The 18926-nt window shown below is 38.0% G+C and overlaps 1 protein-coding gene and 1 pseudogene across 1 annotated transcript; both read left to right on the forward strand.

Annotated features, from left to right (window-relative positions):
• The first annotated feature begins 807 nt into the window (after positions 1 to 807).
• Positions 808 to 4191, forward strand: LOC136277184 (lactadherin-like; annotated as a pseudogene).
• Positions 4192 to 7217: 3026 nt separating this feature from the next.
• Positions 7218 to 18926, forward strand: LOC131785077 (uncharacterized). Its single transcript, XM_066158878.1, has 13 exons — positions 7218 to 7261; positions 8724 to 9093; positions 9801 to 9963; positions 11534 to 11853; positions 12682 to 12820; positions 13245 to 13570; positions 14405 to 14543; positions 14684 to 14734; positions 15625 to 15956; positions 16303 to 16441; positions 16890 to 17221; positions 18044 to 18182; positions 18866 to 18926. The coding sequence occupies exons 1-13, from the start codon at positions 7218 to 7220 to the stop codon at positions 18871 to 18873; spliced, it is 2502 nt and encodes an 833-aa protein (XP_066014975.1). The 3' UTR covers positions 18874 to 18926.

The raw sequence follows: 18926 nt of genomic DNA on the forward strand, positions 1-18926 counted from the left end.
AAGTCCTCCAAACTTCTCCCCGGCCATAAATAATGACTGGACCGTGGCAATAAAAAAACAATCTGTTTAACAACAGATTCACGATAGGAGAATGTGTTCTCTGATCAAATTCGTTGTCAACCTACTAAAAGTATTTGTAAACTTGCAGCACACTATTTTTTCAGTAAGACAAGGTATCGACTGATCTAAGTTGTGACAGAGAGTCGTGAACAAAAAAATATGTTGATCAACTAGCTTTCATATAAGACACGCCCAATAGTTTAATAATAGGAGCCCTATTCTTCAGGTCGAGACCAACCGGTTCATTGTGCTTGGGTAAAACACTTTACCTTTAGCAGTGCCTCCCTCCACGTAGGAGTATAAATGGGTCGCGACCAATTGTCAGGGATGCCGAATTAAATGCGGGAAGGTAATCTTGCGATGAATTTGCATCCCGTTCAGGGAAGCGTGGATAGACTCTTAGTCGCTTCATGCTACGTGGAAACCGGGATACGCTCGGGCTGGATAGGCCACTTGGCTTGGGTACAGACTTATTCTTTTACCAACTAGCTTCTGTACTTTGGCTGAACGCTTCTAAACTTAGTATATTCTTTATTTCAAAATTCAGATTACCACCGAATAACGAAATAATTAAAATGTTACACCATAAACTTTACCCATCAACTACAAGCTTATTCGCAAAGTTGAAAGAAAGGAAGAAGGTAAAGTCTTGTCACCAGCGGGGAAAAGAAAATAATATCCTGAGGCTTTCTCCACAGGTTTCTATTTGTTTTTTTCTCAACTGTTGGAATATCTAAAAACGTCGCCATGGGTTCTTGCAGTATTGGTCAGTGTTCCACTAGCTTTTCCTTTATCATTGGGAAGAACATGGTGGATGGAAATGCCCTGATTGGTTACGTGTTTGCAAATGTTTCCGTGGCAGGAGTGATGGATTGTTACAAAGCATGCCGACCAAACTGTCGGTGCATCTCGTTCAACTTCTTGACAAATACCAACCAGGACAACTGTCAACTGAATGAAGAAAACAGACATCTGAAGCCTGATGCGTTGAAACCAATGGATGGTTGGATGTACTACGACATGGTTATTGAATATAGGGTTGGTTAAAAACGATTCAACAATATTTTCCCTTGCTGTGTAAAGAGGTATTTAACGCCATTCATACTTAGACCCCGATATATTTTTAACAAGAAACAAGGATTTTTATGTGTAGAAAACCGATTAAAATAACCTTCAAAATTGCGGAAGAAAAAGAAGCAGAAACATAGTGAGAGCAAAAATGGCAAAGCAAGGGGCGTAGTGGGGGAGGTGGTGGTTGTGAGATGAATTTGGTTTTGTCAAACTGAAATTAACCTCATTTCTCTTGCGTTGTCTGTAGTATTCTAATGACCCAGTCCCCCTCCATAGGTTCTCAATATACCATAGTCCCCCCCTTCAAACTCAGTTTGAGACGGTTCATCCCCCTTCTATGTCCTACCTGAACACAATCTAGTTTCCCCCCCCCCCAAAAAATCCTCTGAGCCCCTTCCCCCAGGCGACGAATAATTACAAGTCCCTAGATTTCCATTTCAGAGGGATATTAGAAACTTTTCTGTCATTGTTGTATAGGCTTGTGCCTCGTGTTATAACAAATGCTGCAAAGATCAGCCGTGTCTGAATGGAGGAACGTGTCGGGAAAACTGTCAGGAGACTGGAAAACGATTCATCTGTGATTGTCCTGTCAAATATACTGGCCAGTTGTGTGAAAGTGGTATGAATGCACTTATTTATAGTTTTAGAGATCTTCTAAGGAGTGGCTATTGAACTTCAACTAGGCAGTCCTTGGGGAGCCATAATGATTTATTACTCTCACCTGATTAACAAAGAAATTCTTTTGAGCCAATGAAAACATTTTGTAGTTAGAGGGTGCCAAGTAAGTGTTCTCTCAATTAGGTCAAGTTAAAAGAAAATTTCTGGCTTCTGTAAGAGAGAATTCTTAAAAGTCTCAGTTCTAATGAACCCTTTTCGAATGAGCCTATTTTTTTTATTTATAAGATAATTTTCTAACTGGTTATGGACCCTAAAGACCCTGACCGAAGTATAGGTTTCAGTGTGTGATGAATACTCCCCTTATTGACTTTTATACATTTCGTTGTGCACATGTTTTATCATAGATAACCTTCTATCGCCAAAAGCCTTTTTGTCATTATTACCCGTTGGCTGGACAGTACATTTATATATATAATTACCGATCCCAGTAAAATCCTATTGTGCGCCCTTATCAGGGGTACTTCTAAACGGGCTAGAAATAATAAAAGCAATAATAATAATAATAATAATAATGGTACATCCAATATCCAGCAGTGTAGAAACCAATCCCCCTACTAGCCCCAGTCCGCGCGGCTATCCATATAAGTTTGACTTTCGCGCGAATCATGCAAATATAACGGTGTTAGCTCGAGTAGAAGGTCACCGCAAGTACTTTCTTATGCAGCCGTATTTCAAAATCGTCAAGTAAATTGCTCTATTATCGAGTATCCCGTGTTCCTTATGTTATTAGTATTGCCTATGTTATACGTATTTCTTGTTATTTCCAATCTTGTAATTAGTCGTTCCGTTCTTGATTTACTATGTTCGTAATACTCTATTTAGGAACCACTGGCAATGGCGTGTAACTAGAAAAGTTCGACCATGTCATCAAGAATTAAATTCCTCTCAAATTTATTGCTGGTGCGTTGGTCACAAGCAGTATTTTTAATATTGCAGCCGCGAACGCTTTCGATTTTATTGTTTTATTGCTTTATTTATTACAATTACACATCTTACAGCAGCAAAATTTCTTTCTTATATGAAATAACAATTTTAGTAATATTGGTTCTAACTTCGACTGACTGATTCTAGTGCTCTACATTGTTCTTTTCCTCAAAAGCTTACGCGTTTACTCTCATTTTTTTCTCTTCATTGTGTTTAACATGATTCTCAAACAACTCTTTGTCTTTTCCCTCGACATCCTTTTCAACAATTGACCAGTGACCTGTGGTTTCTACATTAACTTGTTCTGGTACACCGCTTTGGTACAACCGCGTGGCGGAACTTCGCCTGTGAGAGTGGTTTGTGAAATTCCCCTCAAATCCTGCCTTCGTCGTGATTTCCTTACTACATTTCCTAACCTTTCTCTTCGCATTGGGTTATTGCCACACTTCTCCTCTCGGTTTGGGCAAAGCAAGCGAATAAAATGCGTAATCATTAATTTCTTTAGGCACGTGAGACAAATATCTCTTATACAGCTCGACTGGGCAATGTTCTGCATAATTTATATTTTTTATATGCATATATATAAATATATAAATATCTCGAGCCAAGTGCCCCCAACCACTCGGCCACATAACCTCCACTAATAGAAAGGGATACACTCTTCATATTATAACCAATTCATCGACCATTTAGATTGCAATCGTGCTCTTGGTATGGAGAATGGTGAAATAACTGACGCACAGATCAGTGCCTCTTCGGAATACGATATTGATCATGCCTCCGTACAAGGCAGATTGAACTTCATGGGAAATCACATCAAGCAAGGGGCTTGGGTCGCTTTCCCTAGCGATGTCTATCCTTGGCTACAGATTGATCTGTTGAAGCACAACACCCGAATAACACGGGTGGCAACTCAAGGAAGACATAACCACAATCAATGGGTAACAAAATATTCGCTGCTGTACGCCAATAATGACACTGGTATCTTCCAATACTACAAAGGACAAGAGCAACAAAATGCAACTAAGGTGGGTTCGTGTTCTCGCGTAAAGATTAGCTGTAACTAAGAACAGGATGGGGCAAACCCGCTGGGTGAATTTGATTTAGACCCAGCTTTTGATCAAGTTCCCGACCTTGAAGCCGAGAGAATACATTAAAAGATTAAAAAAAAAACAAATTCTATCAAACGGCATGGTTGTAGGAGCCAACCATGCGGTGATAACCGAAATAGACATAGGAAAAAGAACATGTTATATTTTGCTTACTTAGGAATTTGCTGGAAACACTGATAGTCACACTGTTGTATCACATGACCTCATTCCATCAATTACGACGCGATATATCCGTTTTCAAATCATCACCTGGTACGCGCATGCATCAATGAGAGTGGAAGTGTACGGTTGTCATGGTAATATAATTTTTATTTTATTGTCATTTTTTTTTAAGCAAGAGAGATAGACAGCTTATAATCTCTTGTCTCAAGTCATTTCATATCCGTCAAAATTGGTGTTCAGTTTCATAGTCTGCTTTTAATTCACCAGAGGCTCTATTCCGCTGAGTTGAGAAGTCCTATCGATTAATTCAAATCAGTTAAGAACATATAATGTTGGACAAATAAAAACACTAGATAAACGTAAAGGCTTGACAGTCATACCACTATATCAGTCTAAAGGCTCGACAGTCATACCACTATATCAGTCTAAAGGCTCGACATTCATACCACTATATCAGTCTAAAGGCTCGACAGTCATACCACTATATCAGTCTAAAGGCTCGACAGTCATACCACTATATTAGTCTAAAGGCTCGTCAGTCATACCACTAGATCTGTCTAAAGGCTTGACAGTCATACTACTTTATCAGTCTAAAGGCTTGACAGTCATACTACTATATCAGTCTAAAGGCTTGACAGTCATACCACTATATCAGTCTAAAGGCTTGACAGTCATACCACTATATCAGTCTAAAGGCTTGACAGTAATAAAATTGAGGTTGGGCCTTTGAACTTTTCTAAGAACAAATAATAAGAAGTATGTAGCTCGTGAGCAAGTTCTCATTATTAGCGCTGCAAGCGAAGATAAGCGTTTTTCCACCTCCGAGAAGATTGGGGACAAGTCGGGGAGACGTTTGCCGGGGCCCTGGCAGAAATAATCATCACCAGGATTGGACCCCCTGCGAACGTCTAAACGACTCGCGTTGCCTAAGGCTCTTGCCGATCGGTAATAATCAGGCTAAGGAATATCTTAACTGTCTTTCGTTTTAACATGACTTTAAAAAGTCGTAATTTCCTCAGCAGGACACAAAAAGAACTTTAAATCTAGGAGGCAGTACATGGCGAAAAATTCGACGAGAAAACGAATCGTTTGCAAGTCGGCTTGTTGCGACAAAATATAAAATTTCATATGAAAAAATGATAGAAAAGGAATGAAATTGAGTTGCAAATTACCTTTGCCCAGCAACGAATGTAATGGAATTGTTTACTTTATAGGGAATCTTAAGAAGATGCTCCATTTTAGTTCAAAACTAACAAGAAAACTTTGACTGCTCTGAATCTGACGTTCGCACTACGCTTTGCCCGCACAAGTGCACGTGGTTTTGGAAATTCGGGAAAGTACCCAAGTGTCTCTTGTGGCTTACCGTTAGCTGCATAAGAATTAAGAGAGTGATTACCCCTTGAAGCAATTTTAAAGTGGTTGACTTGAGAACTCCTAAATCATGTCTTTTTTTTTCTAAACAGAGAACTAAAGATGAGGTGCACTTTAAGAAGATTGAACTGCTCACAGCGTGTGATTTTCTGAAGTTTAGACAAAGGCGAGGTCCTGCAACCTGTAACACCTCACCATTTGAGAGATTTTTTCTTCAGTCAACAAGAAACCTTGTAATTAAGGGGATAAAACCGAGTATATCTTTAAAAAAATAAGAATACCGTTACGGAGATTTGTATGGGTAAGTGTATATGCTACATCACAAGTTATCGAAAACTGAACATTTAAATACACATGGAGTATATCTTGAAATGAATTTGAATAGTGGTACAGAACTTTTTATGGGAAGGGTATGTGCTATATTACAAGTCAATGGAGATGTTTAATTATAAACAATTCACATGTAAACTAGGTTATGTTTGGGATCATGTACGCTCTTGTCACCGGGCTATTTTTTCTGTAAGAATAAAACTTATTACTTTTGGTGGCAACTTTTGAGATCAACAATTTCCTGTAAAATTTTCCGACGCTGAAGTTTTCGAAAGGTTAGATTGGGGGCCATGAGACTTATTTTTTCTAATAATGAATTTTTACGTTTAGGGCCATTTTGGCAATTGTGAATCATCTTCGTAAACGATCTTACACTACCATTTTTATTGCATGATTACTGCGCGGCTGAAGTTTCCTTTAGGTAGTAATGTACACATTCACTTTCTCACCACAAGGATTTCTTTTTCTTAAAAATATGATTAATTTATGACTTTGCTCCCGTTTTGAAGATTAGAAATTTTCCTAGTGGCGAAATGGCAACTCTGCCTTGTTCTGTGGTTTTTTACCCAATAGCTGGCAGTGAAATGGTTTCCCTGTGCTTTTAACATGAATTCTAGATTGATAGAAAAGGGGAGAGAGAAATAAGAGTAGGACCCTGTTTTTACTTCATCCGTAATAGATAATTTCTTGGTCGACTCGTCAATATTGTCTGTCATTCCTTAGTCTCGTTGCACTCCGTAAAAACATCCCATAACAAAGTTAATTAGGTTGTCCGTTCCAAAAAGAGTAATAATTTATGAGAAATTCCACCCTATCTCAGGAAATTGTCTTGTTAAACAAACGATTGTATTTTCATTGTTAATGTTAATATTTTTGATCTCTTGTGGAGAAAGTTGATCAGTGGTTATAACTTGCAACACACTTAAAGGCAAAACAGGTTGAACAAGGGATTCCATGGGAACTAATTTGAGACAATTAAATACCCGGAGTTTGTTAAACTATTATTCAACCAGCTGATGACAATTTGGAATTATGAACTGTTATTAAGCTATCCTATTTGGAGGCTTTTTCGACGAGGAAGCTTTTGGCTGTTAGAGTCCTTCGTCCGTCTACGTTTTTAAGTAAATTGCATGCAGAATTTGAAGAGCCCGTGTGAAAAAGGTATGAATAGTATCTATGTTACTTCAATGCTTTGTCTGTATTTTTAAACCATTGTTTCAGTGGTATTGATCTAGGTGAAATTCCGATTTTAAAATAGATAAATCGTCAAGTTGAAGTGAACCAAAAAACCAAAGTGGGTTTAAAAGAGAGGTTTACAGAAAATATTGAAATAGAAGAGGTGAACAAAGAGGAAAAGATGGAGAAGATAAACAATGTTAGTAGTTGCGTCCTTGAACTGAGGAAACGTATATTCCACTAACGTTTACGTTTTCTTTTAAAATGAATCGAAATCAGTGTCAAAGGTTTACTGAATTGAAACAATGGGGGGATGGAAATCACGGGTGCCGGATGATTACGGGATTATACACTATAGATCTTTATCAGCTTGTATGGTAAGGTTTTTTAAAATGATGAAGCTTTAAATAGATTCAAAGAAGATAAAAAGAATTTCCTTCTAACAATTTGTAAATAAGACAGATTGTTTTATCTTCGTTACTAGGTTAAATAGAATTTTCGTCGATTGTAATACGAGTCTGTAGTGATGAGGTTTAAGAACAGTGTACAGGTGTGTTTTCCTAACTGTTGGTGCTAATTGGATTGCACCTGTCGCACTCCTTTTATCAAGCACATTAATGTCACAAATAAATTAAATATGCTTTGAAAACATTTATCCTTCGTTTAAGAAAGGTGTTCACCGGAGACCTAGCAATAAAGATATCAAAGCAGGATTCTTACGACTTTGCAATGTAAGTAAACTATGACTTTGGTTAGCTTTGGGCTCGTTAAGCTATTATCCTCTTTTTTCTCTCAATACCTCTGTCTATCGTTTCATCCTGAATAATTCTAAATACTTTAACAATCGAGTTTGACTTAACTGCGATATAAGTTAGTAAAATTTTGGTTGATTAAGAAATTGGTGTCTTTTATGCCAACTATCGACAACTTAGAAATAATTTTCATTCAGCTACGCTGAAATCCAGTACACGAATTAACAAAATTCTCAAAAAGTAGTTGAGTTAAAAAATCTGCACTAGATGTGGAAATCAGACAGAAAAAACCAACGTAAACAACTCACCAAACGCCTTAGGCATCAAATATTATTTATCTCGTGCCATTATAATGAAAAACCATATAAATAAAGTTGAGAAGGTTTTTCTGATATGGTTTCTGATACGTGTAGACATGGTTTCTGAGACGTGTAGACAGTGCTATCTTTTTAAGGATTCTTTACAACTTTACCACTTGAAAGTGTGTTAAAATTTTAAGGCGAAGATATAACGTGATTACTCCGTAGAGTCAATGGTTAACAAAGGGGAGGAAAATTTCCTGTTGTGCTAAGCGTTTGAAATGATACTCCTGAAAAGAAGAGTAATGCTAATGTGCATTTCAGTTGAATGTGGTGCAACTAAAACCAAAGTCATCAAAAACAAAAACAAAAACAAAAAAAAAAGGACTTGAAATGTCAAAAGCTATTGGGGAGCTAATGAAAACTAGCTACCTGAAGTGTGGGAAGAGTGAGGGATCAAGTCGTGATGTTAATTTAGTTTTTCAATCTGATTGCTTGAGTGCGCGACCTGTTTGAACCAATCACACAGCGAAGTAATTTATCAAACCCAAACTGTTCCCGGGTTACACCTATTTCTGATTTCGTACACGGATTCTCTAAGACTAAACCTAAACTACAGCTCTTTTTTTTCTTTTAATTCCCTAACATTATTTTTCTCTATCCACTCCAAAATTTTTATGCTTTTTCTCGGGAATGGCCCGATAAATTTGAATCAAAATCCCAATTTATACGTAAAAATCATCAAAGTCGTCCTCATATTATTAGCGATTAAATTTCCATCTCAACAGGGAATCCTTTGAAGCCTGTTTTCATAAATCCGTCAGGCCGCTGCTGATAGTGTCTGCGTTTATGATTGTCTTCACCGCTGGTCTGTGTCGTATTGGGGGTTTTATCGGATGTTCCTTCATCATGGAAAGGAACATGGTAGACGACTACTACCTGGTTGGACACGTCTTCGCTAATTTTTCAGCGGCAGGAGCGACGGAATGCTATAAAACATGCCAAACAAACTGTCGGTGTATTTCGTTCAACTTCCTAAAAAGTATCAACCAGAACAATTGCCAACTGAATGAAGAAAACAGACATACAAAGCCCGGTGCATTAAAGCCAATGAATGGATCTCAGTATTACGATCTTGTCACTGACTACAAAGTTACGGTGAGACATTGTCTATGATTTTTTAAGCAACCAGTAATTATTTATCACGGGGGGGAGAGGGGTAGGGTAGAGGGAGAGGGTGTGTCACGATAAACTTTACCTGATCCCCGTTTTATACGCTATTTGCAATGACTGATCACACCTCCATTCCTCCTGAAACCATGTGATCCCCACAAAATCTTCCGTCTCCACTTCCCGCCCGCCCCCCCCCCCCTCCCCCCCCCGCGCTTTTCTTTTTTTGCCTGGATTACATGGATCTCTGGATCCCTGGATGATTCATTATCCAGTCCAGGCCTCAGACAGTTTTGTGTACACCATTTCCTGTGATATGATTGGTGTGGACAAAACCAGAACAAACTAATGTCGAAGCCAAGCTTTTTCTGTGCTTTATCAAGTGAACTGGATCCCAAGGGCCATAACTATCAGATACAAAAATACGGAACTAAAATGTGGGCCATTTGGACCGTAACACCAAGTTTCATGACGTCATGGTACAGAAAAAACTGTATATGACCCGGAATGACAGAATTACTGGATGTTTCTTGCTTTTAACACGTGTAGATACTCTTTTAAAAGCTTAGATGTCATGTATTTTGTAAAGTTTTGGACATCAAATCGCAAGTATAATGTTCTTACTTTGTACACGGAATCATGAGGGCATCAAATAAATGCAAGAAAAGCACAATTATATATACCCTCTCCTCTAGACGGCAGGTTCATCGTGTCCTTGTACCCAGTGCTCTAATAATTGTTGCAGAGATCAGCCATGTCTTAATGGGGCAACATGCCTGGAAAACTGTGAGGCGACCGGGAAAAGATTTGTCTGCAACTGTGATCCAGAGTTCACAGGCCAGTTGTGTCAAACCGTTGGTTAGTTACCTCAGATTTTATAAATAGACTGTAAATTATCTCACAGAAGTGAATTTAATCTTAAAATTAAGCTTTAACTTTGTAATTTTCACACCTTTATTACTGTGAATGGGTGACTGAGACCTTGGGATCTATTCACAGAGGGTTTAAACACTATATAAGAGGATACTACTATAAAGCTTTGAATGGCAGTTTAGACTCCACTTTGCAGTAGTGGCTCGAGATCTCAGCTAAAAATCGACAAAAACGGCCTGATATCGCTACCAGAGAACAGAAATATCATAAACAGCATTTCAAAAAAGCTTAAAGCTTATTTGCAAAACACAAACTAGTGATGCGGCATATATAACTCTACACCATATCACGGGAAGTCAAGCTAAAAAAGTAAATGCTACTCGATGCCTTACTCCAAACGTAGTTTTTGTCAAAGATTGGTGATCTCTAGACTTGTGGGATCATCAAAATCAGAACCAAAACAAACATTACTTATTGTCCATCCTTTTCCTTATAAACACAGCCAAGTATTGAGAACTCGCTCTCTTAGCTTTATCGTCTCTCGGTATTAAAATTAACAACGCGCTAAATAATTTGGTTGAGTGATTTAAAAATTCCCTTTCTCTCGAAAATGTTCACAATAAGTGTAGTCAGTTTAGAAATATGTTCACCACAGTAGTTATTGGAAAGATATAGAGCATACAAATGATTGTTGTCAAGTGACAATAGCGAAATGATCGTTGTCAAGTGCACGCGTCTCTATAACCATATACCATTAGCATGACAACAAGAAAACAATGGTGTCAACTCAGTGAGCGGAATTTCAAAGACGCTCAGCTACGCTCAAACATGTTATAGGCCGGTAACTTAACTTTTGACGATTAAGAGACAAAGACGAGAAAAGTTATGAATACTCTAGTGGAACTAATGCACTGAAAGTGTTTCGTAACTAAATTCCCTAAGAACCCTGATACAATTTCTTAGATTGACTAATTATAATCTGCAACATGTTTGCGAAGAGTTAAAATCGATTAGTTTGAATTGGGGGAGTAACAGTAGTAATAGCGCAACAATTGTGTTCTTAAATAACACGAAAGACGCTTTTGTTTTCTTATACTTTTAAGACATTCAATAATTTTATCATGACAAATTAACCCTCCCAACAGTTTACTGATATTTCGAACATAATTGATAGTAGCGGTAGTTCTTCGCTGCAGGTAAGCTACTTTCCCCGCAGCGGTATGTGTATTGACCAGAGTGCTTTATTCATTGTCGCTTTATTATGACAAAAAGAGGACTTCCCCTAGACGAAGTCTTCTTCCATGGGAATGACAAATACACAGAAACAATTTAGCGGTGCCGTTGGATTGTTGTACATGGTTTTTGATAAATGCTATTGAGACCTGCAAGGAAAAAACAATATCAGTCGCAGAAAAAGGGAGAATTGGGTTTGGGAACATGACATTATCGAAAGACGTTGGTCACCATCCCTTGATTTTTAAATGTGAGTGACTTAAAGCGATAAAAATGGGTTGGTTTGGTTGTGTCTTAAGTAAATGTGTGTATTCTTTTCCAGTTGAACGTTGCCTCGTTTCCCTCGGTATGGAAACTAAAGGAATCAGAGAAGGGCAAATCAGAGCCTCTTCAGAATACAGTGCTTCAAATATTGCTTCTTCCGGGAGACTACGGTTGCCAAGAACTTGGATATCTCAGGTCAATGACATCAATCAATGGCTTCAGATCGATCTGATGACTAATCTGTACGTTAGCGTGACACGTGTAGCAACACAGGGAAGATATGACTGGGACGAGTGGGTGATTAAATATCATCTGCTGTACAGCAGTGATACAGTTAACTTTCAGTACTACAGAGACCAAGGACAAAGTGAAGACAAGGTACTAGAACCATATTGATGTTGATCTTTTCCATGACTCGTAATTGAAATTGACGTTCAAATCAGTTGATAAGTTCGTAAGGTGGATAAATCTATATATCCACTGAGTAAATCCCTCTCCGGTGGGTCTCGGCTGAAGGCTTTGCTAACACTTATCAGCTGGATAGCGATTTATCCGTTGGATAGCGTTATCCGTCCTTTAAACAACTGAGCTCTGTGTAATTATGTGAAGATTGGGGAAGTGTGAACGGAAAACAAAAGGTCTTTCTAAGATTTCCAAAAAGTTTAATTTTTTTCTTTTTGCCGGGGGGCAAAAGCGAATTCGAACCATGTACAAGGGAGAGAGGGTAACTCACCCATATCATAGTAGTCCAACCACACGGTGCGTGTCCAAGAGCTAAAGACCACCTGGTCCATTAGTTGAAAACAATACTGTATTCTTAGAATGCGCGCGCGCTTACCCGCCTGATTAGGCGATTTTTACGCGCAATGGAAAATGCGCCGTGCAATACTGAGGAATCACTTTAAGATAAGCATTTTTTTATCCACACTTGCAAGATTTTTCCTCAGTAGCGATTAATGTCTCTTGTGCTTCTTTTACCCGTGGCGTGCTTACGTGGAAAATGAATAGAACACGTGTGAGCAAAATTTTCTTTTTCTAGATCAAGGTTCTTCTAAGATTACGGCAACAGATTTGAAATAAAAATATCTGAAAAAGAAATAACCTTGGAATAAAGCCTGGATGGGGAATCCATTATCTCAGATTTATGTTGTCTTGGCTTAGGGAATAAGGCCGTTAATAACAGTTTTATCCTTCCGATGTGTATAGGTTTTTTCTGGAAACTCCGATCGTCACAGTGTAGTGCAACATGACTTGAACCCAGTCATTAAGCAACGTTACATTCGTTTTCGACCTCTGACTTGGAAGGGAAGGATTGCAATGAGGGTAGAGCTGTATGGCTGCCGTGGTAAATATATTTTGTTTTAATCATATCCATAGCGAAAAATTTTGCCTTTTTTCTTGTAAAGCGCTGTGAGTTCCAGTGTGTGAGTTCAAGTAACAATCCATCCTCGTCAACTTGAAGTAAAAAGCCTACTCCGTGATAGAACGGTTCCGGAAACGCGAAAGGAGGTCATTCTCTATGAAGATCTCTTCTCTTTCCAGATGAATGTGTCACCTTTGTGATAATAGCAAGTCATAAATGAGCACTGAAGTTGTATCAAAGCATGCAATTCCTCTTTCTTCATGAACATCAAAAGTTTCTCGATAGTTAAATTGTGTCTACATACTCTCATTTATGAAGCCCATCGACCAACGTAAGCGCTATTACTTTTAAAAATCAATATCGGAATCTGACTTATCTGACTTACTCAATTTTCTTGACCATTCAGATTGTTTTGAAGCCCTCGGTATGGAAAGTAACGCAATTTCTGACGTTCAGATAACTGGTTCTACAGAAGTTAATAGTAATTACGCCCCTCCACTCGGCAGACTACATCTGCTGCCTGCAGTACGGGGATTATGTGGAGCTTGGGCCGCCGCCGGTGGTGATACCAACCCTTGGCTACAGATTGATCTGATTAAACAGAATACTAAAGTTAACGGTATAGCAACTCAAGGAAGGCATGACGTATCCCATTGGGTGACAAAGTATTCTTTGCTTTACAGTAACGATTCACTTGCCTGGCTCTACTACAAAGAACAAGGAGTGAAAAAGGTCGGGCCAGATATGTCTGCTTATACTGACCTTTAGTAACAAAGTTTATTGACAGCTATTCGTGGCTGGCGAAGTAAATATTGTTAAATTTTCCCTGTGCCGAAGTTGAGGGAATTATTTAGCAATATCTACTGCATGAGCATGAGGCAAAAAGTTGTTTTAGGAAAATATAAATTCATTTTATTTTTTCGCTTCCACTTGCCATGTATCAAAGAACAGATACATGGAGTCAGCGGTTAGATCACATAATCAATCTATAAATTACACATGACATAAGCGAAAAACTGATTGTGTTAACGTGCTTTTACGAAAAAAGGGAAGGTTAAGCAGGCTTAAAATATCTCAAAAGAGGCCAGTTGCAGCCAATCAGATACAGAACGTTAAATACCTCTGCTATGATCGTCTCCCATCATCTCACATGACCAATCAGAGTGCACCATCTATATTATCACTAAAGCAAATAAATGCAATGCGCGATTCGAGGTTGTATGATAACATGACGTGCGTCATTACATTTGAAACCACACTTCAGGCTGTGGAAAGCTATCTACAAAATATCACTAAAAGATGATAAATAATATAAAAGAAGTACTTGTACAGCAAGAAGGAAAAACTATTTCTACGGATGAGGAAAGTTATGGTGAAAAGCAAATGCTACACTTTAAAATTTTATGGTGAAACAAAATGCGACTGACATCCTTAAAAGAAAAAATTGAGGACAACTCAGCCAGAATCGAAGGCACTTAGGGAAGAATTAATTTCCGTGATTTTAGAGAGGATTCCATCAGCAATTAAATTTGCCATTTTACTTTTTTTTCCATTTTGCTCGCTCAGGATTTTACAGGGAACACTGACCGACTTACAGTGGTACCACATGACTTGAACCCTCCAATCACCACGCGAGTGATTCGTTTTCAAGTTCTAACTTGGTACAGCTGGTATGCGATGAGGGTGGAACTGTATGGTTGCCATGGTAATGAGTTTCTTATTTACATTCATCTTGTACTTCTCCAGAATTCTTAGTTTATATCTTTGTTTCAGCTGAGAGTTACTTTTAAAGTTATGTTATTGACAATAATGCTTTTACCATAACATTTTCTTTTCTTCGACCAGTGACTTGGGCAGGTTGTAAAGCAAAGGCAGAGAGCCTGTACGGCTGTCAAAGTAAGTGCAAAACGATGATCATTTTTAAGAAGCCGATAGCCATTTTGTGCTGAAATTTTCCATTAGTGTACCAGCCAATCTCTCTATATATACGACCGGGTAGAAATTTGAGTTTCAGCAAAAGAAACGAGGCAGGAAAAAATACTAACAAAAATTACCAAATACTAGTGTCAAGAATTAAATTAAGACTTTATTTAATAATTTCCTTTTCTGAGAAAATATCCATCTAACTTGCTTAAAAATAAGTTTTATTACAAAAGCTTAACGCAACTATCAATAAAGGGCTGATGTAGATTTACGTGGTTCTCTAAATTTATTCTGTACAACATAATATAAAATGCAAATAATCGGTTCAACAGTAACTTCAAATGCAATTTAATTCATCATCTGTGGGATAAGACAGCGAAATAGCTTTGAGAAGATAATGGCAATTTGACACGCCATCTCGCATACTATGGCAATGGTGCAAGTGGGAAAAACTTAGGAAATTGTTACTTTTTTTCCAGAATTTTATTTGAAAACACTCTGTTTTAATGGTCAGTACGTTCTGTTTTGGAAGTACTTTTAGGATCAAGAAGGATTTTTTTCTTGTTATTATTACCCCACTTACACCAGCAAAACATACTTAGTTAACTGAATGAAAGTAAGGTCTCAATTAGTCACTAATTTGCATTTTCAATGTATCAAATTTGAAGTCGACAAACATCGATTTAAGAAGCTCCTATGGTGAAAAAAAATTTATAAACCGCATCTAACAAAACAACTTTAAAACATGTTTTAAGCTTTGGTGTTAATGAGGCATATGATTGATTTTAATTGCCAGTTTGGAGAAGGGTTTATTGAAAGTATGTATGTTCACTGAGAGGTAATAATCATTTCGCATCATATAGATTGCATGGAAGCCCTTGGCATGGAGAGCTATGCAATTACTGATTCGCAAATCGGTGCTTCTTCAGAGTACAATGGCATTTACCCTGCAGTTCGAGGCAGACTTCATCTCAAGACCGTGCCAGGGTGGAGAGGTGACGCTTGGGTGGCTCATCCGGGAGATAGCACCCCATGGCTACAGATCGATCTGATTAAGCAGCGTATTAAAACTGTCAGGGTAGCGACACAAGGAAGACACGACTCACCCCAATGGGTGACAAAGTATTCCTTGTCGTACAGTAACGATACAAGTCATTTTTTGTTCTATAAAGAACAAGGGCAAAGTGCAAACAAGGTGAGTGTCACCTAAATTGACCATTTTTACGACATTAGCTGCAGTCTCTGGGGGCCTAATTCTCTCAGTTTCTCATACCAATACCGATTTATCCTCGTTTTGTTTGATTCATTTTTACCAAATTCTTATGCTTTGATGACCCAAACTTAAAAGGATACTCAAAATAGTTCCCTTTGCAACTTTTTTCCCTCAAAAACTTTAACTTCTCTGTCAAAGTATTGTATAGCATCAGATCAGTTTGCCTAGCTTTATAGCATAACAGGATTCCTTTTTTTTTATATGATCGCATGTCAGTTCGAGTCACCGGGAACATAAAGACATGTTGGACTATCTATTACTTAATTAGGAATTCAGTGGGAACACAGACCGGCGCACTGTTGTTTCACATGACTTGAGCCCAACAATCACTGCACGTTACATCCGATTTCTGGTGCTCGCTTGGAATGCCTGGCCATCAATGAAAGTGGAGCTGTACGGTTGCCATGGTAATGGAAAAACACTTTAGTGCGATATCTTGTGTCAACACTAAATCATTTTCAAAATCATTCTCTGAAACTGATTATATACAACTTCGCAGTTGTACCTTGCGTTGAACACATAAAATTTGAGTCTTCCTCACAAAACAGAGGACTACGGCATGTTTTCCCAACCTGACATCTGTTGAGTTTGTTTTCAACAAACATAAGACGTAGGATAGTTAAAAGCATGTAATCTGGGGCTAGTGTTGATGGTTGTTCAAATTTGACAGAAATAGGGTCATGACCAAGCAAAAATATGTTCGACCAATCAGCATCGCCGACGCTTACTAAATAATTATTTCGAGCCCTGTATCAGGAGAAGCTTCACGTTAATCACTTTTAGGAGTTGAAAGGTTTGTAGAATAGCAACAGTAACCCTCTATTTTTGGCTTTGATTAATTATGCACTTGATTAGATTGTCGTCGCGCTCTTGGAATGAAAAGTGGTGAAATTGCTAACGCACAAATTAATGCCTCCTCGGAACTCAATCGTATTCACGCCGCCATTCTGGGAAGACTAGAGTCCAGGGTAGTTGGAGACAAGAGAGGTTCTTGGGTAGCCCCCCACGAAGACCTTAGCCCTTGGCTACAGATTGATCTGCTGAGGCAGGACACTAAGATAACACTGATAGCTACACAAGGAAGATATGACACCGCTCAATGGGTCACAAAGTACTCGCTGCTGTACAGCAATAACACAAGTGACTTTATATACTACAAGGAACAGGGGCAACAAAATGCAAATAAGGTAGGTTGGTCCGACGGAGAAACAACTGAGAATGTTGTAAAATATATAATGACGAATGCGTCCAAATACGCTGGGACGTCTCTTTTACTCAATCTTTTCACGTGACCTGCACTGACAGCCCCGCGCATAGTATTTCTGAACAGCATCATTAAACAATCCCGTATTTGAGCCGCAAAGCTGGTTTAAGTAAGACCTACCGATAGATACGAGTTAAAATGTAAGTAGAGAAGGAAGAGAAGTAAGGGATGTCATACGATGATGAAATGATAATCGCCTGTCGCACAGGGCCGGACGTCGTGAAATCGAACCACACATTTTTATTTCTATGGCCCTCAGGCTCCCCTACTCAGTCAATGAATACAGTGCTCTTCAAAGTGTACCAGTTATCCGTTCTAAGACAAAAAGTTTATTTCTATCGCAATTTAGCAATTACAAAATTAATGAGATAAACTTATTTTGAACGATTTCTTCATCTGTAATGTGTCGATAGTAATTGCACTATACGAGTTATTTTCTGCAAGAACTAAAATCAATATATATCGAAATGTAAGAACGTTTTTATGCTGCAAGTAACGTATTGCTTTGTCAATAAATACGAAGTGAATACAAAATTGTCTTTATATGACAATACAGATTATTTTCTGCAAGAACTAAAATCGGTATGTAACAAAATATAAGAAGGTTGTATGATGCACGTAACCAATTGCGTTCTCAATAGTTACGAAGTGAATGTAAAATTGTTTTTATCTGATAAACATAAGACTCGGTTAGGATCAGGATAAGCATGACAGCAGTCTCTCTTTTTTTATTTCAACCATGTAGGAATTTGCAGGAAACACCGACAGTCACACGGTTGTATCACATTTCCTTGACCCACCTGTCACGGCGCGTTATGTTCGTTTTCAAGCTCTCGCGTGGTACCGATGGGCAGCAATGAGAGTGGAGGTGTATGGTTGTCATGGTAATGTCATAAATTCCGCCAAACTCTATTTAATTTAATCACAAGAGAAGAAATAGTCCAACTGGGGACATAAGTTCATAGGAAATCCATTTAACAATCAGAATATGAGCTCGACATTTCTACCGCACAATAGAAATCAAGAACGGATAATCTACATTGAATTGTTTATCATAAATCTACTAGTCGTTCAGAACTTGAAAACAGGGGCTCTAGTTTTTAATTTCATTTGGTACATATATATATATATATGAACACACTCTTTAGCTACTCACTCTAATCGTTATCAAGAAAAATTAATGGGACATTGTTCCTCTCGACAATATGGATCACGAGATTGGCAGTCAATCAAATTGTAACATTTGTGGTAGAACTTTATAACTATTCACGGTATCTTCATCTGTTTTAAATGTGAGATCTATTCACTTTTATTTTTACCTCTATTTTTTTTTTGCAACATTTAAATATGATACAGAGCTGTCTAAGGTTTTTTTAAAGCGCTTGTTATGTTACATGAAAGGAGGGGGTAGAATTCAAAGCTCAGCTAGCACAGGGAGTTTCAAATTTAAACAATTTGGATATTTGGAGAACTACATAACTGATTCCATTTAATTAACCAATGGACTGCCTGAAAGATCAATACCATCTCTGATTTACCCCAATGACGCTGTCTTTTTCCTCTACAGATAATTAAAGAAGAAGAGGATTTTAAAAAAATATGAACCTCACTGAACTATTTCATTAATT

Source organism: Pocillopora verrucosa, chromosome 12, assembly GCF_036669915.1.
Source record: "Pocillopora verrucosa isolate sample1 chromosome 12, ASM3666991v2, whole genome shotgun sequence".
NCBI classification, from domain to species: Eukaryota; Metazoa; Cnidaria; class Anthozoa; order Scleractinia; family Pocilloporidae; genus Pocillopora; species Pocillopora verrucosa.

Bases quoted from the DNA above. Each gene is read 5' to 3' on its own strand.
- LOC131785077 (XM_066158878.1), top strand. From the start codon at position 7,218: ATGATTACGGGATTATACACTATAGATCTTTATCAGCTTGTATG. The intron at 9,964-11,533 runs GTTAGTTACCTC...ATTCTTTTCCAG, and splicing joins CCAGTTGTGTCAAACCGTTG to TTGAACGTTGCCTCGTTTCC. The intron at 14,735-15,624 runs GTAAGTGCAAAA...CGCATCATATAG, and splicing joins GAGCCTGTACGGCTGTCAAA to ATTGCATGGAAGCCCTTGGC.